This window comes from Chlorocebus sabaeus, chromosome 15 (assembly GCF_047675955.1).
Source record: "Chlorocebus sabaeus isolate Y175 chromosome 15, mChlSab1.0.hap1, whole genome shotgun sequence".
Lineage (NCBI taxonomy): Eukaryota > Metazoa > Chordata > Mammalia > Primates > Cercopithecidae > Chlorocebus > Chlorocebus sabaeus.
In genome coordinates, this window is record NC_132918.1 from 87,335,383 (window position 1) to 87,347,893 (window position 12,511).

At 35.2% G+C, this 12,511-nt stretch overlaps 1 protein-coding gene across 3 annotated transcripts in view; it reads right to left on the reverse strand.

The window, feature by feature from the left end:
- The window catches only part of FGF12 (fibroblast growth factor 12), a 585,431-nt gene that overhangs the window by 201,671 nt on the left and 371,249 nt on the right, over nt 1-12,511 (reverse strand). For all 3 annotated transcript variants that reach the window (XM_008009538.3, XM_038002368.2, XM_008009535.3), the window contains one exon: nt 10,406-10,516. In XM_008009538.3, the coding sequence (XP_008007729.1) occupies nt 10,406-10,516 (111 nt within the window). The remainder of the gene's footprint in view (nt 1-10,405; nt 10,517-12,511) is intronic.

Consider the following 12,511-nt stretch of genomic DNA (forward strand, 5'->3'; position numbering starts at 1 on the left):
ACTCATCCTTTGAATTCTCTTAAATTATCTGTCATTCTCAAAACAGGATGCAGGCATGATCCAATTAGCATTCATTTTTCAAGCTGGGCATTGTCACACAAAGTCATATTCATTTTTGATGGGGTTGTTCTGTGAATTCACTTTCATTCATTTATTCAACAAATACTGAATACCTGATATGTGCCAGGTATTCTTTTAGGTGCTGGAGACATAACAGCACAAAATGCAAAGCTCATTGCCCTCATGAAGATTACATTCTAATTAAGTCTTTCAGTTTCAATGGTATAATGATTATACTATTGCTACTATCTATGAACTTATCCATATCCATTATCAAGGCCTTACTCATTATTAAGAACTTATTACAGGCCAACACAGAGATTAAAGCAGGCATCGTCAATGCCCTTAAGCAGTTCATAACCAAAAAGAAGTCGGCCAGTCATATACACAATAAATACATACAGATGAAACAGCATAAAATCATGAGATGTACAGTTTGTTCAGAGAAAAAGTAGAATGTACGGTTAAATCAGAAATAGGTTTCAAAGACAAAAGGCTTTTAGAGGATGGCATAATTAGTGGAAGAAATAGCATAAGCAAGTATACGATAGAATGAAAAAAATGTATGGTATGTATAAGTAATATTTTAGTAGTAAGAAGACATAATAAAACAAGTAGGTATATTAGATAGTGGTAAGGGTTCTAAAGATGAAAACAAAATTCAAGTAGCCAAAGGAGACTGAAATATTGAGGACAGGGACTGAGATGTATGTAGATTAACCAGAAAAGATCTTTTCGAGAAAAGGCTTCTCTTTTGAGTGGGGTATGAAGACTATGAGGGATTAAGCTATTTAGATATTTGGAAGGACATTCCAGAAAGAGGGGAATAGCTGGTCCCAACGCCTTCAGGCAAGAACATGGTTGGCGGGTTTGAGAACAGCAAGAAGGCCAGTGGAAAGAAAGAGGAGAGATAACATTTGAGGAGGGATGAAGGAGGCAATGGTTGAGATTATATAAAATGCTATTGGTCATAGGAAAAAGGTCTTGGCTTTAACTCCAAATGATATGCGATGAAAGGGATTGAGCACAGAAGTGAGTTTATTTCATTTTATCTTTTAACTGGGTCACTCTGGCTGCTGTATAGAAAATAGGCTGGCAGCGGGAAGCTTGAAGTAAAGAGACCAGTTAGAGAGTTACTGCAAGAGTCCATACAAAGAGGATAGTAGCTTGGACTAGGGAGTGGCAATAGGGGTATTGAGAATTGCTTGAAATCTGTGTACATATACACTGAAAGTAGTGGTGAATTCACTATTGTGTTCCAATTCAATGCAAAAACGATTGTACTATTTGCTCTTACAGTTTCGCCTTCTTTTGTAATGTTTTTAAAATACAAAGTTTACCATTTTTCAAAGGTGAAAACAAAAATCATGGTCAACTTAAGGCTTGAAACATTTCAGATCTATCAGAGATATTGGATATTATCTTTTCTAAACACCTCATTTTACAGACTAGAAAACAAAGGATTCATTCCTCAGAGGAGAAATGATGGGGGGAAGTAAACCAAGGAACAGAAAGTTTGTGGGACCTAAATAAGTTCACTCAGCTATTTAGAGAAAGAACCTGGACTGGAAACCAGGCTGTCTGACTCACAGCCCAAGCTACTTTGTCTTAAAATTGGTGATATTTAAGGGGGTTGTACTGTTCCTTTAAAGTTGTGTTCTGTTATTTTGATTTAACAAACATTGAGTGAAAGCCACAGGTATCTCAAACTGAAAAGTCTTCAGGGCCTAGGCAGGTAGGAAGAAAATGTGGAAAAAAGTAGATGCATCTGTTGCTTACATACAATCATTCGGGCTTCCCAGGCATGCCAGCTAAATGAAACACATTCGCAGCTCTTCAGGTTTTGGAAAATCTCCATTGCTTGGCTAGGCAGAAGGGCAAATAAGGAAGTCATACTCTAATAGGGAAAACACAAAAGCAGATAAGGAATTGCAGTATATAATGTGACTTGTGCAGCTGTAAACATGCATAAGCCTCAAATACAGTAGACTGCAGTGAGTGAGCGTGGGGTTTTGTATGGGGTGACAGCTGAGACGAGATGGCTAAAGAAGACCTCACATGGACGAAAGAAACATGAGTTGAGGAGGGTTCTGAAGGGTGAGAGTGGCTTGCCTTGTGGATAAGATTGGCAAAGACCTCACAAGCCAAAGAAATTTGCATATGCAAAAGCTCCAAGACATACAAATCTGTGATACAGGCTTACCTATTTCACTACATATTTTTCATCTTTTTTTCTTTTTTTTTGTAATTCTCCAAACTTATATTTGATCATATATCTGTCCAGAATTGAGCTTTGACTCTCTTCAAGTAATTAATGAAAATGTAACAGATTTCACACCTGTTTAAGATGGTAGAAAGTTTGAATTTCAGTGCCTACAGATCTCTGCTTTCCCTATTATATTAGGAGTCAGATCCCCATAGAAATAGGCTTCACAGTCCCAGAACAGAGATTGCCTTCATTAGCAAATGTGAGCACTTCAAATCCTGGGGGTAGGGGAAAGATGCCAGTTGTACTTGCTGCAGTGCATCAGAATAATCTGGACGGCTTGTCAAAACACAGATTGCTGGGCCCCAGCCTCACAGTTTCTGATTCAGCATGTCTGAAGTGATGCTGGAAAATGTGTATTTCTAACAAGTTCCCAGATACATAGACGCTGCTGGTCTAGGGACTAGACATTTTATGAATCACTGACTTACTCTTCAATACCCACCAGTGTAAACACCTTCAAATTCTTCCATATAACAATAGCTGCCACTGCTAAGAATTGTATTTCTGTTAAAATGGTCACTGTGCATGAGCTCCTTGCAAATAAAGGGTCTCTCATTCCTACTGATGAAAACAATGATAGCAGATGACATTTATTAAGAATTACTGTGTTCTAGGTACCGCTTAAAGCACTTTAAAGGAATCAAACCATTTAATCTACACAACAGCCCTATGATCTAAATATTATTATTATTGTCATTTAACAAATGAGGAAATTTAACACAGAGAGGGGTTAAATAACTAATTCAAAGGCAAAGAATCTCAAGTCAGATTACTGGGACCCAAATTCTGGTTCTAGCATTTATGTGTTCAGCTCTCTAGATCTTTAAACACACTTTGAGACCATCACACAGGGATTTGCAAACTGATGATTTCCTGTCTGCTGGTAACATATCTTTCAGAACAAAGGGTATTTAGGGAAGCGGAAGTTGTCAATCAGTTTTTCTGAACATACCTTTACTTCTATATCAGAAGTAAATAAAAGACTATCAAAATCTTAGCGATTCTTGGCTCCTCTAATTTTGTACTATCTGAATTTGTATAAATCAGAGAAAGTTTATGTGACTTGCTCAAGGCCAAAGCACCAGTCATCACACAGAGCCAAAAACAGATCAAAGACAACCTCAGTCATCAGCTCTTTCTAAGAATACATTTGGTTAAGCAGCTCCAATAAGATTTTTAACTACTATGTATTCTGCCTAGAAATATGCCCACAAAAAGTCACAGAGTAAATAGGAAAGAATATAATTTCAAATGACTCGTGTTTTGCTTTACTGACCAGAAAGATACATGGGAGTAGAAGTGTTATGATCAAAAATGTATATAAGATCAAGAAGAAAGTGAGGAGTCGAGGCTAAAAAGTCTGCAGGAGTTATCCCCTCATGATTTTAAGTAAGGGGATAAGTCATTCAAGAAAACAATTAGTGTTTGCTCAAATTTTCCACAAATATTATTTGGAGGCACTATCTTTAAAATTAAAACATAGTCAATGAAAACAAATTTCTAACAAATTTAGAACATCTGTTTAATTTTTTGTAGTACCTGCATGCCCTTGTAATAACAAATACAAGATTTCCTTCATAATTTTCCTCAACTAACCATATGGATCATACTTCTGTTGATAATTTAGCAATAAAAGCTTCTGCTGACTTTGGCTGTGTCTATATACTTGTGACTGGTGGTATCAAAACGTCATATGTTTGGTATTGTATAGAAAACATAACTGAATGACTAAACTTTTACATTTCCAATTGGTTTTCTGAAAATCAGACACAGAACATTTTGAAATGTTTGTTGATGCTAAACTCATAGTGAATTTAATACATTCATAAAATCTAAAGAAAGTATATTTATATTCATAATTGATAAGAACATAAAGTATTAGAAATCTAGACTGAGAGAATCTTAATAATTTCCAGATTAACTAAATAGCAAATATAAGAAAAGAAAGAATACATTACTAAAAACAGAACACAGGAGACTTTTTAAATAATTTTGGATAAATAAAGACATTTTAAATTGGAAAGAAAAGCTGAGGGCAGAAAAACACATTTAAAATAAAACAAAAAAGAATAAAGCATGGCAAAAAAAATATCAAAGGCAACAGAATTAGCAAAAATAAAATGGTAAATCACAACAAAAAACTGATTTTTTAAATATAGATTTCCTAAAAATAAAAAAGGACATTTCATAGAATCAGATATACACAGACAGTTCATAGAAAAGGAAGTACAGATCACCTTTAAACAAGTGTTCAACCTGACTCATAATTTGAAAAAAAGTAAAATTTATTTTAAGGTAACAAAGAACCAAGTTTTGTGTTTGTTTGCTTTTGGTTTTCAAGACAGAGTCTCGCTGTGTCACCCAGGCTGGAATACAGTGGGAAGATCTCTGCTCTCTGCAACCTCCGCCTATCTGGTTCAAGCAATTCTCATGCCTCAGCCTTCCGAGTAGCTGGAATTACGGGCATGCACCACCATGCCTGGCTAATTTTTCTTGTATTTTTAGTAGAGACAAGTTTTCACCATGTTGGCCATGGCTGGTCTAGAACTCCCAATGTCAGGTGACCCACCCACCTCTGCCTCCCAAAGTGCTGGGATTACAGGTGTCAGCCACTGCGACCAGTTAGAACCAAAAGTTTGATAACACATTTTGTTGACTAGATGATAAGGAAACAGACAATTTTAGAGTAAATTTGTACAATGGAAAGCAATTAGGTGATACCTTTCAAAATGAAGAAAGCACATACCCTTGACCCAGCAATTCTACTTCTAAGTAACCATCCTATAAATACATTTGTATATATTAAAAATGATTTATATAGGAGGATTTTCTTTATGGGATTGTTTGTATTAGCAAAATGCCTAATAGGAAATTAAGTATTTAAATTATCCATTTAAAGATGTATTAATATGAAAAAATCTTGCAGATATACATTTTAAGTTAAAAGAAGGTGCTGATCGATAGATCAATATAGTAGACAGATATAGACAGATGGCTGGATGGATAGATATTATACATGCTGGTAAGTGCATAGACTATATCAGAAAAATACCAAGCATGTGCCTAGGTGGCAATGGAGGGGTGTGAATGAAAATGGCTTTAGACTGCATCAATGACTTCCAGTGAATATCATAAACACACCCATAGTTGAACGAAGTTTGTTTTAATAATGCTCAGCAAGGACGAAACACACACACCAGAGCAGAACTGGGGTGTCTTGGGAAGAGGATTTAAGAAAAGATTTACAGGATTTGGGTGTGTAGCAAGTGGTTTTAAGGAGGGCTCAAAGAAATGAGAATCTGCCCCAGATTGGATTCTCTAAGGATGTGGGTGTAATTCTATGGCTACTATCTTAGTAATTCTTTTCTAGAAGGCAAGAACAGAGCAAGGTTAAAGCTGTGTTTGGTAAACAAGCAGCAGCCACTCACATAATCCAGGACAGAGACATATTTAGTCATTTTGTAGTTTAGGAAACATTTTTGTTTTTGTCGTGTTCAGACATGATTACAGGGTCTTGCTTTAATCTTGACCCTTCATGTCTCAGTGGCTTTGTCTAATTTCAAATGTTGTGAAATTGTCTATATTCAACAGAAGGAGACCAAGTCTTCTGGGGAGTGCCAAGCCACCTTCTGGCTGTCAGGGACTGTTTTGCTATTTCTCAACTACACACCCTTTTGTGCCTTTACAATTTGGTACCATACACTTATCTTACCTATTCAAAATAAGTTTTCAAAGAATATCAGGACTAAAGGAGACCTTAAAAGTCACTGATTTCTGAAACCATGCCCTCCTACCACCACTCTGCTTCCTCCTCCCACACCAAGGGAGTTTTCTTGTAAACCTCTCCCTTTGCCTCAAGTGCCAGGACAGCATCTGCTTGAATATCTCCAGTCTCACCGTTGTACTAACTTGTCAGGCAGCCCATTCCATAGTCAAATGGCTCTTAAAATTTTATTATTCAGAGGTAAAGAGAACAGTATCTTTGGTTATAATATCTTCATTGTTTTCTCCCTAGCATTTCTGACCTCTTCAAATGTGTCTTGTCTTATGGTAACTCAGGAAACAAAATAATTAGCTTTTTAATTTTATGTAAAATATTCCTATTAATACCCTCCAAACTGCCATTGTCTTTTTTGTTCCAGTGTTCCAACACAGTTTTGTATTTTTTATCATTACATTTGCAGAGATTCTTATCTGTTACTGCCGACAACTCCATTTGTGTTTTGTACTCAATTACATATAATTAGTCTTTTCTTCATGAACAAAAGAACAGGTGTCTTTATCAGTTCTGTGCAAGATGCTATGGTAAGGTTGGTTAGACCTAATGATGTCTAGTGAACCAAACAACACATTTCTGACAGATGCTCATAGTAACAAGATTCTTTTTTCAAACAATCAACTGCTTCTACTCCTACACACACAAAGTAGAGAAAGAAAAGACATTTTAACAACTTAGAGGCTTATAATTTTTCTATAAAAGAAATGAGTAGAATTTAAATCCTTCTTTGATATTTTTACTTCTAATCCCCACTCAGACAAAGTGTATGTAAAATTATTTATTTTTATTTGATATTCTTCATTAAAATATGTGGGGAGGGGGTCAGAAGAAAGCACATTAGTTGAAAAACTGATAAGATTTTAATAAAAGCTATAGCTCTCTGTAAATAATATTCACAATTGTTAATTTTCTGACGTTGATCATTATGTTGTTATGTAAAATGATACCTTTAGGAGAAGCTGGATAAAAAGTATAAAGGAATTCACTTTTATTACTTTGTAATTTTTCTGAAATCTTAAATGATTTTTTAAGTTAAAAAATATGTGGGGCCGGTCGCAGAACCACACCTGTAATTCCAGCACTTTGGGAAGCCAAGGCAGGTGGATCACGAGGTCAGGAGATCGAGACCATCCTGGCCAACATGGTGAAACCCTGTCTCTACTAAAAATACAAAAATTAGCTGGGCGTGGTGGCACATGCCTGTAATCCCAGCTACTTGGGAGGCTGAGGCAGGAGAATCGCTTGAACCAGGGAGTCAGAGGTTGCAGTGAGCCGAGATCACGCCACTGTACTCCAGCCTGGTGACAGAGTGAGACTCCATCTCAAAAAAATAAAACGTGGATAACAGTATTTTAGCCAATGACCTACAGAAACTTTGTACATATTGACAGAGACATTCATGCACCTAGTCATTCATTCACTCACTTTGTATTGAGTGCTTACTATGTGTTACAGACCATTCATTCTAGGTTCTAACAGTGCATGAGGCATCAGTCAAAATCTTTTCACTCACGGAACATGCATTCTTCTGGGAAGGAAGATCAAAAATAAATAAACAGCAATAATACATATTTCAGAAAGTGGGATATGAAAACAGAGAGTTCCAAAGTGAAAAGTGTAATTTTTAGAGGACTGTTAAAGAAGGCATCTTCAACGTCTATAAGATAGATCTTAGCAGCACTATTGGTAATGGCCTTAAAATAGAAACAATAATTATACACAAAAAGGAAAATGAATAAATATGTTTGTATACATTCATACAGTGGAATATTTTACAAAAATGAAAGAAATAAAACAAATAAATATATTACCATAGACAAACCTCACAACCATAATGTTGGGGATTAAAGTACATAAAACATATTTATGATAATGTTCTAACTTACAAAATATTTTAAAATATGCAAAACAATGCTATGAATTAAAATTTTTTATTAAATTGCATATATATGAGATATACAAAATTCCAGGGAGTTATTATATCTGGTAATGAAGGAAAGCAAGATTCCATCAGGGATATCACAACAAGGAGGTTAAACTATATCGCTATTTTTAATTAATTTTAAAAAAGCTAGTGGTAGGTATCCAGATAAACTTGTATTAATCTTTATATTTTGCACACCTAAATGATTTTAAAAACAATTGATTAAAAAGTGTGTGTGGTAGTTTATCTTAATAAAATATTAGTTTAAATCTGTGAGTTCAGAGAATTTTTTAAAGTACGTATTTGACACAATGCATGCCCTTTGGTGTGTGTGTGTGTATGTGTGTTTGTGTGTGGTAGGCATAATGACAGTATGCTAAGATATATATATATATATATATATATATATATATATATATATATGTATATATGCATGAAGGAAGGTACAAATGTACACGTGGGTGTAGATTTACACTAGCAGTTAACCCAGCATCAACAAAGCAAGCACTGTCAATCATTTTCCTAGAAAGAATGCAGGAAGGATTTGTCCTAGCTTGACCCCAAACCTGCACTTCCACACCCTTCTGTCTTTGCCCCATGATATATGTCATGTATTTGCAAGATAGTTGGCTGGGTAAAGATAGCATTTTGTAGACTGAATATGGCTAATTGTCTTACTTAGGGATTGATTCTATCTTCATCGATTTATAATTTTTCAATTTTTTTAAAAGTTAGATGGATGGTGCTGACAGAGATGTTGATATATCATCACCATCTCCAGCCACCACATTTTATAGAAATAAAACCTGAGAACTAGTAATATCTTGGAGTTAGTACAGATAAGTGACACAACTAAGTGGTTCCCTGGTTCTTGCATCTATATTTGTAGCCTCACTAAATCGACATTTAATGACAGATGCAATAAATGAAAATACACGGAGAGAAAACTATCCTGATTCTTCTATACTGAGCTTTAATTGAAGCTTTAATTGAAAGCTTTAATCATTTAAAGAATGCTCTCACAAAAACACGCCACCAATGCAAACCAAAATAAGTCAATCAACAACTTAGCGAAAAATCTGAGAGCAAGAAAACTGAAATGAAATTCTTTATAATAAGATCTTTTATCTATTGTAAATTATATTCTAAATGTGTGATATTAACTGAACAAAGAATAACTTAGAAAGGGTGGACAAGATCATTTTCATTCTTTAGGAACTTTAAATTTTTTCTCAAATATTTCTTAATAATTTAAAAGATATTTCACTATAAAATATCTAGCTTCCTATATTACTTTATGCAGTTTAGTAGATTATCAGCCTGATGACAAAATTACATCCATCAGAATCACAACTTGTTTGGACAGATATCAATGAGTGTTTATTGTGTGCTCAACACTAAAGATCTAGCAATGAAGACAGACAAACATTAGGAAACAATATGGCACCATACATAATTTTAGAATGACACAAATTTGCCCTCAGGTATCTGTATATGATTATGCAAAATTTGAAAGATATGAGAGCTATCAATCTTGCCTCTGGAGCTTGTATTTGAAATTTTTCTAGACTGCAAATTCATTTTGTCATACCTTGATGATTGCATTTAATTTTTGAACTTGTCAACTCTAAAGTTAGATCACTTAAAAACTATATCCAGAGAAATTATTATTAATCTTTGAATGCTCGGCATTTTTATTTCCCCCCCAAAAATTTAAATTCCATTTCAGGTCTATCAGTCTTCATTATCTTCTTACTGTTATATATATTTATTACATGTGCCATATGTAATCGTGATATTTAAATATATTTTCCTTTTAAAATCAGCAATTTTGCCTTTAACATAAAATAACATATATGTATATTATATATAGATATATAACACACACACATATGTACATATTCACACACATACATGTACTCAGTATTTACCTTAAGAGGTAATTTTTGTCTGTCAGAAATTGCGTTCTGAGAAATACCTAACTTGTTCATCATCGAACTATAACTTGTTCATCTCTTGGTTCCGGGATTTAAATACCATCTTGTGTTGGAAGATGTGCTTGTATTGTTCCTAGGAGTGTTTATCATCATGCTGCCTACAAACACCGTGACGGGAGTATATTCTTGCCCACTGACCAAAGGAAATACCTTTAAGCCTCTTACCTTCTCTTACCTGCATAACCTCCCTCCTATACTGTGTATTTGCTGCAGGAAATCATAGCAAGAAGGATAAAGGAAAAGACACCAGCTTACTAATAGTTAAATAGTTTGAAAGGCATAGTTTGGTAAGGCAGCTTAGCAATGCTTTAAGTATAAGATACACTGGACCCTACATTTGATTTGTAATCAGACTGTAAGAAGCTGATGTTTCTTACTGTAGTCGCTGTTTTCGTCCTTGGTCCCATCAATGGTGCCATCTGGGTGCATCTGCAGGAAATATCCCTGCTGGCTGAATAACCTTGTCACAATCCCTTTCAGCTGGGGTTCTGCAAAACAAAATAATTATTCAAATTTTTATTTGGCTTACACAAATGCACACTTACAAATTGTTAAAAACATCCTGTAAGTAAATACGTAAATGCCAATAGCTTAAATATTGAATTACGTATTTGGGAGTTGGGTATTTCAGTAGCATATCTATGCTTTTTATTCCATCTAGAGGTAGAGCTTTAACACTTTTAGCAATAAACTAAATGCAAATAAATAAAAGCAAATTATGATTAGGAAAATACCGAGACATGCTAAAAAGTGAATTATTTTCCTCCTTTGCACATCTGGTGTCTGACTGCAAGATTTCACCAACATTATAGTCTCATTTCAGAATTATTGTTTAGGCCAAATGCTTCTGTAATTTCTAAGTTTCTAGTAGTCATAACCAGGTTCATAAGGCCTCTATTTCTGTAGGATGTCAGCTTTCCATCAGAAGCTCCTGGGTTTTGAATTTGTGATCAAGTTCAGCCAGAAAGAATAGTTTGGATGAGAAGAAGCACAGGCAACAGCAAAACTTCCATGGCCATGAGATGACACTGGGAAATATGTGGAAATGCAAATTTCACCTTCACTACGAACTTCTTCAGAGAGGAGCCTCAGTATTCCAAAGTTCTCCAGTCCAAAAAAAAAAAAAAAAATCAAGTCATACATATTTCTCTAAGTATTTCAAACCAGAATTGCTCAACTTTTAAAAACCCTCAAACACAAACACTTTCAAACTAACCTTTGTATAACACATTTGAATTTTTGTGCATCAGCTAATATAAATATTTAAAGCTTTCTCATTGCAGTGCTGGCTGCCAGCAACAATCTAATTTCCACCGCATCACCATTTTTGTCTCTATTGTTGAGCAAAAATGAATTATTCTAGGGCACTTATAGCCCTAATTATTTCATTAAAATGAGGAGAAAAAGAAAAATGCTGCTTCTAGAGATAAAAATTGAGGCAAAGATGGAAATCACATGATTGCTAAAGTAGCAACATGGTATCCTCAGAAGGACAATCACTGAATTTAAGCTAGTCAACTTCATCCTTCACCCATTTTTTCAACTGATCTTTACCAAGAATGCCTTTTTTCTGCCCAGCAATATGGTAGGCACTCTGTGTTACACTGAATGCATTTATTAATGTTTAGGTCTAAAAGAGAATTCTAGTTAAACATTCAATGTGATTAATTCTTTGAGAATTGGCCTACACCCTGTAACAAGTGTCTGTCGCTGGGACTTTTGCACATGTGACTTGATCACATTCACATTATTTGGGAATATGGGGCAATGCCTCTATCAACACGTCTTTTTCACAGCAGTCCTAAGAAGCAAAAGACATGTCAAAGAAATCGGGAATGAGGAAGCAGGCTGATGAGCAAAGAACTGACCTGGAAACTAGGCATTCTAATTAATAGGTAGGTATTGTCTTTATGAGTTAAATAAATTCAATTTTTAAAATTTGTGAACTTCAATGTCCTCACCAATAAAAATCTTGAAGTTACACTGAATGATTGTTTGTTCCTTCATGTAAGTCTCTATTTACTTTGAGCACAGTAGAATCCTCTGCCTTGAATGCTGGCAGAAATAGAAGAATGGATTTGTCTTCAATGCACTTCCTCCATAGGCTCATCTATTCCCACAACTATGGACAAGTTGGGGAAACACATGGCTAGCTAACGCTGCAAACAACTCTCTTTTTTTCGGAAAAGAAATTATATTTTAAGTTCTAGGATACATGAGTGCAATGTGCAGGTTTGTTACATATGTATACATGTGCTTTGTTGGTGTGCTGCACCCATTAATTCGTCATTTACATTAGGTATTTCTCCTAATGCTATCCCTCCCCACTCCCCCCACCCCAGATAGGCCCTGGTGTGTGATGTTCCCCTTCCTGTGTCCAAGTGTTCTCATTGCTCAATTCCCACCTATGAGTGAGAACACGCAGCGTTTGGTTTTCTGTCCTTGTGATAGTTGCCGCAAACAGCTCTCTGTGTGCCTCTGCC